The sequence below is a fragment of the Cebus imitator genome, unplaced genomic scaffold, assembly GCF_001604975.1.
Source record: "Cebus imitator isolate Cc_AM_T3 unplaced genomic scaffold, Cebus_imitator-1.0 Scaffold8, whole genome shotgun sequence".
NCBI classification, from domain to species: domain Eukaryota; kingdom Metazoa; phylum Chordata; class Mammalia; order Primates; family Cebidae; genus Cebus; species Cebus imitator.
Window position 1 is genome coordinate 3,462,186 of NW_016107323.1, and position 15,139 is coordinate 3,477,324.

Sequence of the window (15,139 nt, forward strand, 5' to 3'; positions counted from 1 at the left end):
TATAGATATTCTCCTTGTGTTATTTTATATGTGTGTGTATACATGTAATGCCCTTTTTAAGGAAGCTGAAAATAGTAATGGGGAATCAGAGTTTGAGCAGGTGCTTAAAACAGGCAAGCCTTATCATTTGCTTGCCTATTGCTTATTGGCAAATTAGCTAGTCAGTCATTAATTAATTTTTATAAAAATATGGGAATCTGATGGCATTTTGAAGTTTTATGATATAGAAATCATAGTTTACAAATCCTATTTTAACATTTTAATTTACACACCCATAGTCGGTGCTGCTAAAAATGCATGTGCATGTATACTCACAATTTCTTCAAAAAGCCTTGAGAGAAAACTTTTTGATGTCATAAGCACCATACATTTGCTTAACTATTTTGTTGTTCATCCCTTCAGTGGTCAGTTGTAATGCCTGAGAATTATGTTCTAGGCCTGGTAGCACAATTTATAGCAGGATCCAGTCTTTTTCACCATTGTTTAGAGGTGCAGCCATTTATGCTTCCCTGCTGCATAATAATGCATGTCTCAGGTTTCAGAAGACATGTTTGGCAGCCTGGTGGGACATTGCCTGAACGCTTGTCTCCAGCTGAGTAAAGTATACAATTGGAGCTGGAATCTCAACATAAATTTTAAATGATTTCATATAAAAGGACAAACTTATTGTCGGTGAACTTTACCATAATCTCAGCAGTAGTAATCTTATTTCTAAAACAGTAAGTGATCTATTGCCAGGTATCCTGCCCAGTTTATTAGTTGCCACTAAAATAGCATAATTAATTGGCACTTTAAAGTGCAAACTCGATAAAAAGTTCATGAGGTTCAGTTTGACTTGTTTTTCAGCTGAATCTTGTTAAGTTTTTAGAGATTTAAGCATAGACATACTGTCATAAAACGTGTAATGGGATTCTTCAGTTTAATTCACATGACATTTATTGAGCATCTGTAATAAGCCTGGCACAGTACTAGGTATTCCCTACATATTTATTATTTCTTTCAGTAGTAATTGTCAAGGAGTACTGTATCATTTTTGCTGTTTTAATGGTTTCTTTTCTTTTCTTTTTTTTTTTTTTTTTTTTTTTTTTTTTTTTTTTCTTTTTTTTCTTTTTTTCTTTCTTTCTTTCCTCTTTCTCCTTCTCTTTCTCCTCCTCCTCTTCATTTTGAGACAGGGTCTTGCTCTGTTGCCCAGGCTGGAGTGTAGTGGTGTGACATTAGCTCATGGCAACCTCCACTTCCTGGGCTCAAGCGATTCTCATGCCTCAGCCACCCAAGTAGCTGGACCTATAGGTGCACACCACCATGCCCAGTTAATTTTTGCATTTTTAGTAGAGATGGTTTTGTCAGTTGCCCAGTCTGATCTCAAACTCCTGAGCTCAAGCAATCCGCCCACATCGCCCTCCCAAAGTGTTGGGATTATAGGCATGAGCCACCATGCCCAGCTTGAATACCTTGTTTTCATCCCCAAAATGAGATCATCATTGATTTAATGACATGAGTATGGAGAAAAAGTTCAAAGAAATAAATAATTAAGTTTTAGTGTCTGCACACCTAGGGTGTAAGTCTGTGAAATGGCACGTAGGTAGTTTGGAGTGTGTGTGTGTGTGTTGTGGTGTGTGTGTGTTGTGTATGTGTCACTGTGGAAGCATGTGCAAGAGAGAGAGACTTAAAGCTACCTTCTTTTTTCTGACATTAACATCTGTTCTTGGCCATTTACAGGGGAAAAAAGGAGATACCTAGAAGTTAAAGAGGCTCAGTAGCCCACACTCAAGCTCAACAGCAGAGCAAGTCTGAGTTTTCCAACTTTAAGGTCTCTGTGTAGCATCAGTTCTATGTCCCCAAGCCCAGGAGACTGAAGGACTTTTCTTCAGGCAGGTCCATGAACCCCAGCATGTTTATAAGGGGAAATGAGAGAAAGGGTTAACATTCTGATTTCATGTTCAGTTGGCAGTGACCCAGTAACACCTTTCCAAGGGACAATCAGGTGGAAAGACTGATTGCTAAGGAGGGAAGAGCCCACCCCTGATTGGACTGTACCCTAGATTTTTTAAGGAAGGGACCATGCCTTTTCCCATTTTATCTCGAGTGTTTGGCACAGAGTAGATGTTTATTAACTGCTTAATAAGTGAATCATCAAATAAATGAATCAATCCTACTCTTCCTTGCTCTCAACTGAATTCCTCTTTTTTCATTCTTTTTCTTCCCTTCTCTCCTGCTTTCTTTTTCATTCAGAACTTTTACAATTGTTTATTTCTTTTTATGAAATACACCTGTTTATCCATTGTATAAGCTTCTTGTATGTAAACATTGGGCATTGTTCTCACATTACCTGTCCCCAGCAGGCCTGGAACATTGTAGAACCAAATAAAGAATTATTGATTTACTTATGAAATTAACCAGTGGAAACTAAATCCCTCAAATGGGAAAATATAAATTCAAAAAGTCTAAATTATTTAGGTTAGTATACTCTGAGTATATTTTTTCTTCTTTGTGGGACTTTATTAGTGAGAAAAGTTGCTTTTGGAAGTTGTTAGCCACCATGAGAGTATTGCTTTTGAAATGTTGAACTTGAAGATTTTTTTCATTTTAATTTGTGTTGTTAATGTATTTATATTCATTACTGCCTTATTATTTCACATAATAGAATGTTGTATTTTGTTTTCTCCAATGTCAATGCAGGTACTATAGGATACAACCAGCGAAACAGAATTGATACTCTCATGTATCTACTAGCATATCCACAAAAACCCATGGTTAAGACAAAAACCATTGAATTGATAGAATTTGAGAAACTGCCTGCTGGACAGAATGCAACAGTTGCTGTGATGAGTTATAGTGGCTATGATATTGAAGATGCTCTTGTTTTAAACAAGGCCTCTTTAGACAGAGGTAAGTGAATTTTCAAAACTTAATGCCAAAGGTGCTTTTTGCAGAATTAGATATAGGGATGATTAATGTAAAAATCACTTGGTGTTAAAATGTATTTAATGTCAGTTTCAAGTTATTTGAATTTTATTATATACAAACAGGAAGGTGGTTGAGTTTTGATGTTGACTTTCTTGTCATTTCTGAAATGTACTGCTACAGAATATTTTTCTTCTTTGTTATTTTATTGGTTATGTGAGACAGTTCTTCAAAGAGAAAAAAATGTAAGAATGTGTGTATTTTCTAGGAGGAATTAGAATATATGAGAAACGTGTTTTCACTATATCTAGTGTATTATTAACAAACCAGTTCAAGAGGTCAGTAGCAATTTTTGGATGTAAAAGACTATTTCTTATTTGTATAACCTTATAATCTGGTACCTTCTTTGGCCAAGTGACGAAAGTTAAAAATACACAGCCACAAACGCTGGCGTGGAGTTTTTCCACTTTTCTTTCTGTTTTTGACAGTTACTTTCGCAAGTCACCACTTCCTGGTTTGTTAGCCATCACCTGATCTGAAGTCTGACTTCTCTATTCATAATCTCGATTTCTCTTTTTCCTTTCTGGCATACCCACTATGCCTTCCTCTTCCCTCTTTGTAGTTGCTAGGCAGCCATAATAGTACTCTTAGACATGTGCTTTTGGCATTAATGTTGGCCACACTTAATTTATGCCTCTTTTTTTCCTCCAAATGACAACAGCCATGCTTTAAAACTAGATGTTTTCCTTTCTGATTAACTGGTAACGTTTATGTGGAAATCTGAAGACTTTGTGATGTCTGTCAGAAACCCTGCAACCCAATTTAATGATCTGAGTTTACTGTCCCTAGCTTTTAATCTATCACCTGTAAATAAAATGTCTATTTACACTTTGAACAAAACACTTCTTGATTTTATGCAGTTAAGATTCACATTGCACTCCAGCATGTTGCAGTTAATGGCTACTGTATAAAAATTCAAGATCATGTAATGTTTCCAAACCAGCTGGCATTCTGAGCTGAATTTATCATGGCCATACACAATTTCCTAGGAGCCATGATGATCATGGCCTTGCTTAAAGACACAAATGTCTTCATCCGACATCCAGTTGTAGAAATTCATTATTTCATCTCACCATCACCTTCATATTTAAAAAATTATATTACAGCCCTGAGATTTTATTTATAAATCCTCTTTTACCTGATTGATTTCTAAAGTCACATTCTTAGGTTTCTGCTTTTGGTGGAAAATTGTTAAATGAAGGATTTTCAGCCATGCATTTATTTCATCAGTAATAACTGGCATTTAATCCTGAGATATTTTCTTATTTAAGTGAACTCTGGCATGGCTCAATATATCCTGAGGAGATTAGTAAGAGAATCCAGTTTAAAATAACTGCTTGGCCAAAGGGAAAAAAGAAAGAAATGCAGCCACAGACTCTTAGGAAATTATAGTGTTGAAGGAATGACAGCTGTTTTGGGTAACTCTACAACTATTGGATTTTTGTCTTTGAGGGATTTAGTGGTTGAGGTTTTTGCCTCACCCAAAGGTTTTTCTTCCATCCTTTTTGCTTATTTTTTTTTCCTTTTATTTTTCTGAACCGTTAGTAGGCAGCTTAATGTTTAGCTTGTTTGTTGATTTCACAGCTTTCCCCTCATCCGCTAGATAAATGCAATCTAAAAATGTAATTAAACTCCAATCTTTAGGGCAGAGGAGAGCTATCTTTCCCATTAAAATAATTTGATTGTTTCTTTTTTCATTCTTTCTCTTCTCTGGAGAAAAATTAATATTTTTACTTGCTGGCTTAGAACTCACTCTAAATGTCAAATTTTAAAGAGGAACACTTTCTAGGGAAGGTCAGCAGAAGTTATGCACCAAAAGGATGTGTATCCTGGCTCAGAAATCGGTGGACTTGTGCTGATCAACACAGTTGTCAACTCTGCCGCCAACTTGCTGGATAACCTTGGCCACTTAATTTCTCTAAACCTCACTCCTACTGCCTGTAAAAGAGATACGTTAAGCCAAGTGATTTCTTAGGCCCTTTCCAATTCTAATACTGTATGGCTCTGTCCTTGAAAGAATGACAGTGCCAGTCTTAGATTTCTCTCATCCTTCTCCAGTATGAGAAGGTGTATTCCATGCAGAAAATGGTTGTAGAGATTCCAACGTTAACAGACAATAAAGAACAAGCCCTGTACCACTTCTTCAGATGATCAGATTTTTATTTCGTTTGTACTGGTCTCCAATTTTTATCAAATACAGAGAAGTTTTGGGAGTGGATTGTTGAATAGCACAAATCCATGTTTTCTTATAGCCTTGTATTACTGGTGGTTCTAATGCCCATTTTTGTTTTATTTTAGGCTTTGGGCGTTGCCTTGTATATAAAAATGCTAAATGTACATTGAAACGTTACACCAATCAGACTTTTGATAAAGTGATGGGGCCCATGTTGGATGCTGCTACAAGGAAACCCATCTGGCGACATGAAATCTTAGATGCAGATGGTATTTGTTCTCCAGGTAAAACCCTTTTAAAGGAAAAATTTGTCATTCGATAATATTTCTGAATATTTGACAAAAAGGGCAGAAAAAAGTAACAACCTATAATACCACTATCCAGACTCAACCAATGCAGTCATTTTTAATGAACTTCCTTCCAGTCTGTTTTTCTATGCACTGTGTTTTTACCTATCAGTAATCTATGCTAATTATAATTTTCTAGACATAATTTTGAATCATAGAAAAGTCACCTTAAGGAAATGTTTAGAATAATCCGTGTCCCTGCATCTGCTCTGGCATTTCTTTGTTTACGCATTTAGCTTACAGACTACTTTAGAATTTTATCCCCCTGCGAGGTGTGACTCCATTGTAATTACAAACTTGTAATGCATTTTGTTGATGAAACAAATAGCCTCTGCCCTTATGGGTCTCACAGGCTAGTGCAGGAGACTGACATTGATCAGAGGATCATGCACAAACCCAAGTTAAAGAATCATATAGGTGGCTATGAGGCCATTTTATCACAAGAGCATTTTACCTAGTTAAGAAGATCAGCATGGCCTTCCCCAAGGAAGTGAATTAGAATCTGAAGGATAGGTAAGAGTTAACTAAAGAAGAGGGTCAGAGAGTGTGTTCTAAGTAGTGAGAAATGCTTGTGCAAGGGTCCTGGAGTTTGATAGTTGAAAGATCTGAAAGAAGACCAGTGTGGCTAAAAAGAAGAGAGTGCAGGGAAGCATGGTACACATGAGTTGGTGGGTGACGTGTGAGGTAGGGGCCAGACTAAGCAAGGCCTTGCAACCATGTTACTATTGTCTTTATTTTATTGATTTTATTTTTGAGACAGGGTCTCAGTCTGTCACCCAAGCTGGAGTGCAGTGGCACAATCTCTGCTCACTGCAACCCCTGCCTTCTGGACTCAGGTGATTCTCCCACTTCAACCTCCTGGATAGCTAGGACCCACAGGTGCATGCCACCATGCCTGGCTAAGTTTTTGTGTTTTTTTGTAGAGATGAGGTCTTACCATCTTGCCCAGTCTGGTCTTGAACTCCTGGGCTCAAGTTTTCCACCCACCTCGGCTTTCCAAAGTGCTGGGATTATAGCGTGAGCCACCATGCTGAACCCATGATACTGTTTTTATTATGATCCTGAAAGCAATGATATATTCAGACATGCATTTTGAAATGATCATTCTGACTGCTGTGGAGAAAGGATTGGAAGGGCACTAAAATAGAAGGTAGATCTGGCACCATAGCTGTAGTGAAGGTAGAGAGAACTCAGTTGTCAGGAGGGAAATCCACATGACTTTGTCATGGTCGGCCTGTAGGTGGTGAATGCTTTATCAAGCTGTGGTTCCAAAGAGACACCGAGTGTGTGACTTCTCCCTCTCTCTGCCTTTGTTTCTTGGAGAATGTTTCTCACTCCTAACACTGGTCAGTATGGCTTGGAAAATAAGCACTATGACAGTACTACAAGTAGTTGGTCTTTGAGCTCACTATGAAGAGATACAAAGCAAAAATGGGAATAGCAGCAAAACCAAAGAAATATCTTGATTTTCTCATTGCCCAAGTTAAATTGATGGTGGCTTATTACTAGTTAAAATAACTATAAATAAAAGTAAGTGATCAAAACTTAACACCCTAAGAGATATGTAAAATTGCTATTTACTGAGATGATGTTTCTTGTGTTAATATAGTACTCTGACTTATTTTCTTAATTTTATATACACTATGGCGTGTGTGTATGTGTGTGTCAGGATCTCACTCTGTTGCCCAGGCTGGAGTGCAGTAGCATGATCATAGCTCGCTGCAGCCTCAGTCTGGGCTCAAGCAATCCTCCTACCTCAGCCTCCTGAGTAGTTGGGACTACAGGCATGTGCATCTGTGCCTAGTTCGTAATCTTTGTATTCCACACAGATGATAACGATATGCCTAACACTTTTCTCTTTTTCTTAGGTGAGAAAGTAGAAAACAAACAAGTGCTTGTAAATAAGTCCATGCCCACAGTGACTCAAATTCCTTTGGAAGGAAGTAATGTACCACAGCAACCACAGTACAAAGATGTGCCTATAACGTATGTATTGATTGTGCCTTGATAATACATAGAAAGGTTAGAAAAAGAGAAGGAATGGGAGAAATTTGAAGTTAGGTGTTGGCGTGTTGGAGAGCTAGAAATAGCAATTTGGGGTAACATTATTTGTCATGAAAGCAGCATGGCATAAAAGATAAAACTAGTCTGTGGAATCATATAGGCCCTAACCTGGGTTTGAGGAGTGGACCACATGGCAAAGACCCCCACACAAAAAAAGTACAGTAATGACCATGATAATAATAGCTTATTGGGAATTTACACTGTACCAGTTACTGTTCTGGACATTTTATGTGTTAGCTCCATTAATCCTACTACCACCCCAGGGGCTATGTTCTCTTAGTAGCACATTGGAAAGATAAGATGGAGGCAAAGAGAAGTTAAGAAACTTACCAAGGTCACACAGCTATAAGGGTCAGAACCAGGATTTAAAGTCATGCAATCTGGCTTCAGAGCCCTTCTCTTGACCACTGCGCTAAACACAGCAAAGCACTGTGGGTGCCAGGGATTTGTCTCTGGAGTAGGAGCACCGAGGAGAAAATGGGCAGCTCTGCTTAGGGAATGGGTCCAAACTCTTCACTGACTTCTACAGATGAACAGCTATTTTACAGTTACAGAGGTGGCTATGCTGGTTGGCTCTCTTCCTGTCTTGAAGGAGGATATCTCTTTTTCTGTGCAAAGCTCGTCTCTCCTTTTGGTATCTTATTTCCGTCTACTCTTTTCAGAGACCTTTTTCTGTCATTTTCTCTTTTATCCTCCCATATTTTCAACCCGTTTCCTATGGATTCCTTTTCCACAGTCTAGAAAATGTGCTCAGATACTTTTTATCTTGAAAGTAAAAGTTTTTCTGGTCTTCGTATCCCTTTCTAGCTGCCACTCTATTCCTCTTCCTTTCATTATGAAGCTCCTCAGAGCAGTGGTTTGTCATCTCCATTTCTACTTTGTTACCTTCCACTCGCTCCCTAACCCTCTGAACTGGCCTCTCACCTACCTCCTCATTCTCCTGAAACAATTCCAGAAGTCACCAATGACATCCTATGTGTTTGTTTCATTCAAGTAATACTTTTTGAGCACTAACAGTATGCCAGGAACTATTCCAAGCGCATAGGATAGTGCCGGGAGGAAAACTGGTAGTCCCTGTCTTTGTGGGGCTCACACCTCAGTGAGGAAAGACAGGGAGTAAAGAAATAAGCAAAACCCATTTGTGGCCGGATTTGCCAAATCAGACACATCCTTCCATCGGAATCTTCTTGCAGGCTGAGACTTTGTCTCTTTATTTTCACCTTGTCCTCCCTAGTGTCTGGCATAGTGCCTGGTGCATAGTGGGTATTCAGCAAATAGTTACCACATGAATGAATGAATTTCATATGACACTTCTATAGTGTTTGACACCACTGACCTCTCCCTTCCCTTGATGTTGTGACACCGCTTTCACCTGGCCCTCCACCCGTCTAATCACTCACTCTTAGCCCCCACATCCTGCCTGGCCTTGTGGTGACCTCATCCTGACCGAGGTGATGCTTGCATCTCATCTGGACAAGCTCCCCAGTTCTCAGCACTCCAGTCACCCTCTTTTTGCTAATGACTCCCAAATAGACATCTGCCCAGTGTCAGCTTCATATCAGCACTTGGACAGCTTTACAGTGACCCCTGGTTCCTCCTTCTGGATCCCTCTCTTGGTAAATGGCATCAGCTGCCAGCAGCCAGCCAGTCACTAGCACAACCTGACCCCTTTCCTTTACTTGCCACACACAGCAATCCTCTTAGCAGCTGTCTTCTCCTCTCCCTCCTCCCTCTTCCTGCTGTGGTGTCTGTGCTGTGGCCCTCTGCTTCGCCTTGACTTGTTAACTGTCCTTCTACCTCCAGGCTGGTACCACTCAGGCTCCCTCTGCATCACTGCCAGGTTGATATTCTAAACTACTCCTCTGGTCATGTTACTCTCTTGTATAAATAGAGTGAAACTTGAATAAGTTAAGTGAAAGTATGAATGGCAGTGGTGCCTGTGGGAAAGGCATCCTCAGCATGCCTTCTTGGCCTCCCCAGCATGCCTCCTTGGCCTCCCACTCCCATACTAGGCCCTGTGTTTCTAGGAAATCACCTCTTATTCTCCGAAATGTACCATTTTAATTCAGTTAGGCCTTATGCATTCGCTCAGACTGCTCATTCTGCCTGGTCAGGTCATAAGTCAAAGGGTACCTCTTCTGTGACAGGGCTTGACAGCCTGCCGCCACTGCCATCCCCCATCCTCAGCAGAATTGACTATCTCCCTTGGGCCTCTCCTGTTCTTCATACCAGATATCATTACTGCATGTACCTGTCTCCTCCTTGACTGGATTGCAAGCTCCTTTGGTGCAGTAACTGTGTCTACTTAATCGTTACATGTCCAAAGGCTACAGGATCTGATACATGGTAGATTCCTAATAAGGTTTGTTGTGTGGAAAAAAAATTAATAATGGAAAAGCTGAGTAAGTAAAATTACTATTATCATTGAGGTTAAGAACTTGGAGTTGACTCTGAAATCCCATTTCCACTTTGTATAAGTCGTGTGCCCTTGGACAAATTACTTAGCCTCTCTAAGCATCAGTTTTCCTCATCTATCATAAGGGAATAACAGTATGGACCATTGTGAGGATCAAATTGCACTGTGCTTTCCTCATAATAAATGTATAGGATTGTAAAAGAGAAATTATGAAATTCAAATTTAATGTTAAAAAAAAAAAAGGGAAGTCATTTTTCAGAGCCCAAGATGAAAATGTCAAAATATGGTTGGCATGAAATGAAATATAATATGGGTGAGAAATTCACACAGGGCAGTTTGAAAACTGTTTTAGTGGCTTTCTCTTAACACCAGTTACAAAGGAGCAACAGACTCATATATTGAAAAAGTGATGATATCCTCAAATGCTGAAGATGCTTTTCTGATCAAAATGCTGCTGAGACAGACAAGGCGTCCAGAGATTGGAGACAAATTCAGCAGTCGTCATGGGCAAAAAGGTAAATTGTATTGTTTCTCAACTTGATTATTAAGTAATATATGAAAGCATTTATTAACTACTTATATAAGATTCCCCCATTTAAAAAATTTACTATGGAAAATGATTACATGGTTATAAAAATTATTCTGGTTTTATGTCTTAGGTTAACCTGTTTATATGTTAATGGCATTTAAAAATCTGGGGTAGACTTGCTCCTCTGTGCTATTTCATTCTCCTGTAGTTGCTATGCCCAAAATTATAAATACATTCTAGATCATGTGCCTATTGAAATACATGTAGCTGTTCAAAAAATAAATAGCAGTGCTTTTTTTTCCCGCCTAAAAGGTACATCTTTAAACTACTGTATGTTCTGTTGGGTCATAGTATCATAAGATGTCAGCACTAGAAGATACCTCAGAGTTATCCACCCCCTTGTTTAACAGATGAGGAAGTTCAGACCCCGCATTTTCAGTGGCCAGTCAGGGATACGCAGCTACTTGGTTGCTGAGCTGGTGTTAGAACCTGGGTCTCCTGACCCCAGGGCGGTGCTTTGTGTGTCTCCTACATCTAATCCCATTGGCAGGCCTCGCTTCTTCCTTTGATGGCCACTGCACAGCTTTGATCTATTTGTAGTTTGGTTATTTTCAAGAAACACAGCACTGTATCACTGTTAATTAACTCATTTATCAGTAAGCTCTCTTTTAGTTACTATACATAGTGTTTAAAGTGGAAAATTTGTCCTGGGGTTTGAATTTTGGCTCTGCCTGCCAGTTAGCTTTAAGAACAACAACAGCTAACACTTTTGTGGCACTAACTGTGTGCCTGGCTGCATTCTCAGCACTTTACAGGTGCTAACTCATTTGACTCTCACACAATTCTGGAAGGTAGGTAGCATCATTATCCACATTTTATAGATGAGGAAACAGAGGCATAGAAAGATTAATAGCTTGCCCAAGGTCACACAGTTGATGGGAGAACGGGCATTTGAACCTTGGCAGCTTGGCTGCAGAGACCTACCTCTTAACTGCTAGGCCACACTGACCGTTAAGCAGTTAGCATTGTGCCTGGCACTTAGTAAGTGCTCAAGAAGTGGCAGCAATGATCATTAACATTGACCATCATTCTTTTTATATATATTTAAGATGTATCACTTCTACTTTTCTACATTGACTCTCACATTTGCTTATAAGTTACTAGTGTGATATCTTCTTATTTTTAATTGGTTTGAAGATAACTGCACATTGTGTTTCTACTGATTTTATTTGCCAAGAAACTATATCCATGTTACAGTTTGCTTGGTCAAGTATACCCAGCCTTGGTTGTCATTCTGTCAACGAAACTATGTCAGACTAAGATACTCTTTCATCAAAATCATTTTAGTTTGATGACAGAGCAAGATTATTTTAGCCTATCAATATTTTAAAGAAATTATTGGTTCCATCTGTTAATGTGAATTTGATACCTATAATTCATATAGTTCCCTGAGATACTCTTAATGCCTTTTGAGTGTTTTTAAAAGTATCTTGAGTTTCTAACGTTTTATATAGCTTGCCAGTAAAAATCAAATTCAGTATATTGAAACTGTTTCTTCTTTTCTCTTGGCGTTGACAGTCAATTAGGGGGTAACCTTAACCTCATTTGCTAAGTCATTGTGGAGCAACCTTCACCTCATTTATAGTCACTGTCTTACTTAGCCTCTTTCCTGGACAGGAGCAAAGTTTGGTACTCTTCTTGTAAAATATTGACACTGGAAGCTTCACAAGAATGCACACCATAAAAGAATATCCCCCTTCTGAATCAGTTTATAAGCCTAAGATACCCCAAATCCTTATGTCTTTGTCCCATCAGGGTATTATGCAGAGAGTTGCAGACTAGCAGGTGTTTCAGTAGCTATGCAATGTGTTCCAATTCCACTAAACTTCTTGAAGGCAGAGACCATGTCCTTGTATTCTCTGTAAAGCCCAATAAGGCTTTTCTCATAGCAAACACTTAATAGATAGTAGATAATACGTGAACTCACAATGAATGTGAATGAATGAGTGAATGAATTAATAAATTGTAGGTAGAGGAAGTGACAGGGGTAGATTCTCTACTGTTGGTGGATTGATTTTATTCAGATTTTAATCTGTCTGCTCTGTGTGAGAACATGTATGCGTATAGACAAAGCAGTGCCTTTTTTTTTTTTGAGACAGGGTCTCACTGTCACCCAGGCTGGAGCACAATGGCTCAATCTCGGCTCACTGCAACCTCCGCCTCCTGGGTTCAAGCTATTCTCCTGCCTCAGGAGAATGTCCCCTGAATAGCTGGAACTACAGACATACGCCACCATGCCTGGCTAATTTTTAGTATTTGTAGTACAGATGGAGTTTCACCATGTTGCCCAGGCTGGTCTCAAATTCCTAAGCTGAGGCAGTCCCTCCATCTCAGCCTCCCAAAGTGCTAGGAATGCGGATGTGAGCCACCATGCCTGGCCAAAGCAGTGCTTTTAAAAATGAAAACTACACACCTGATTAGTAAGCTTCTGAAAATACAGACATCTAGGTAAAATGTCAGGATCTTTGTGCTATAGCATTTTTTTCATAATGTTAATATGATCGGTATAACGTTCATTAACAGACATAGTTTCTAATTTGCAGTGATCTGAAACAGGAGATTTTAGAGAGCTATTCAATCTTAGGGGAGCTTTAACTTGTATGTCTCTTTACAAAACTGAAGGAGTCCTCCTGGGTTTAGCTGACCTTTCCCTTGTAGTGAGGAGTTTGTTTTGCTACTTTTTTTTTTTCCAGATGGCTTTTAATCCAAGGGTAAAAACCCTCTGATTAGCCTAGATTCCCTTGATAGTCCCTTCTCATACAGCTTCATCAGATTTATGTTTAAGATTGGGGAAAAACAAGCAAGCAAACAAAAAGTAGGTAATGTAAACTTTAACAGAGTAATGGAAAGATTCGACATGGGACTCTTAACTGGACATAATTTTTATTTCTCTTAGGTACAATTTTATGAAATAATAAATGCACATGGTTTTAAAAGGTCAAACAGAGCAAAAAGCATTTTTTTGTACACAAAAAATCAGTCCTTGTCTCCCTCCTGACCCAGCTTTGGCTAGGTATAAAATTCTAGGTTGAAAGTTGTTTTCCCTAAGAATTTTGGTGGCCTCACCACATGATACATCTAGAGTCCATGTAAATTGTAATAACACTCTTCTTCCTGATTTTTTTGTGCCCTGTTTCTCTCTCCTTTTCTCTCCTTACCTCCCTCCTACTTACTCCTTTCTCTGTGGAAGCTCTTACTATCTTCTTCCCTTTTTGAAATTCTGAAATTTCATAGGTCTTTTTCTCATTCCTTATGCTAGGAAATTGGACAGCCTAACATTCTGGAGGTTTAAGTTCCTTTCAGTTCTGGGGCATTTTCTTATATTTATTTAGTTAATAATTTTCTCTTCCTCATTTTCACCATACCGTTTCTGGTTTTCTTAGTGGTCAAATATTGGAACTTCCAGATTGATGCTCTAGTTTTCTTATCTTTTTGCCCTTTTCTTGTTTTTCTTTTTAGGAGATTTGATCAATGTTATTTTTCAGGTTTTTTTTTATCCTATCATATTTTAATTTCTAATTAAATGTTTGAAGTTAATTTATATTCTTTCTCTTACAGCAAGAGGTATACTGTTTAGTTTTTTTTCTTAGTTTTAGTTTTTTTGTTTTTCTTTTTCCTTTTTAGTTTTCTTTTGTTTCTAATGTTTCTTTTTCTTTTTGTTTTTTTTTTTTTAAGNGGCAGTATCTTATTCTGCTCTGTCACCCAGGCTAGAGTGCAGTGGCATGATCACAGCTCACTGCATCCTTAACCTCCTGGGCTCAAGCAATGCTTCCATCTCAGCCTCCTGAGTAGCTGGAATACAGCCACCGTGCCTGGCTAATTTTTGTTTTTCTTGGCTTTTTGTTTTTTATTTGTAGAGATTGTGTTTTGCCACATTACCCAGGCTGGTCTCGAACTCCTATGCTTAAGCAATCCACCTGCCTTAGATTCCCACCATGCGCGGATTATAGGCATGGGCCACTGTGCCTGGCTGTTTCTACCTCTTCATAGGATTTTCCTATTTGTTTTCGTGTCCGAATTTGTTGTTGTTGGAGGCTTTTCTCTAATGTCTGGTATGCCCTTGAACTCTAGAAAGCATTTGAAAGTTCTGTGTGGATAGAACTTATTGACTGGTGAATATCATTGTAGGGTGGTCAGGTCACATTCAGTTTCAGCATATTAGGATCTTTCTTAACTCCTGCCTGAAGGTTAGAGCTGGGAATGAGGGTGGGGACAGTGCTTAAGTCTGTCAGCTGACCTCCAGGAGTCAGGCAGGGGTAGGGGCTGGAGCTTACTCTTCAGAGCAGACTTTAATTCCTCTGTATCAGGCTTTCTACCAGCCCACCCTCTGCTGTGCTTTCTACCCTTCGATCTCAGGTCAAGTACTCATATAATGGTTACTCAAGTAAGGGTTGGGGGAGAAGTCTAGTTTCCTGGCTGTATGGGCTAGGGAACACAGGGAACTGACAATTTCTTATATAGACATTTATTTATACAAATATTTGTTAAGTATCTTCTGAGCGTCTGGTACTATTCTAGATGCTGGTGACAAGCAGTAAACAAAACAGACAAAAGTTCCAACCCTTGTGGGGCTTGTTTTCTTGTGG

At 39.0% G+C, this 15,139-nt stretch overlaps 1 protein-coding gene across 4 annotated transcripts in view; it reads left to right on the plus strand.

Annotated features, from left to right (window-relative positions):
• POLR3B (RNA polymerase III subunit B) overlaps positions 1–15,139 on the plus strand; it is a 137,037-nt gene that overhangs the window by 92,291 nt on the left and 29,607 nt on the right. For all 4 annotated transcript variants that reach the window (XM_017540805.2, XM_037742963.1, XM_017540813.2 and 1 more), the window contains 4 exons: positions 2,680–2,889; positions 5,263–5,421; positions 7,353–7,470; positions 10,337–10,479. In XM_017540805.2, the coding sequence (XP_017396294.1) occupies positions 2,680–2,889; positions 5,263–5,421; positions 7,353–7,470; positions 10,337–10,479 (630 nt within the window). The remainder of the gene's footprint in view (positions 1–2,679; positions 2,890–5,262; positions 5,422–7,352; positions 7,471–10,336; positions 10,480–15,139) is intronic.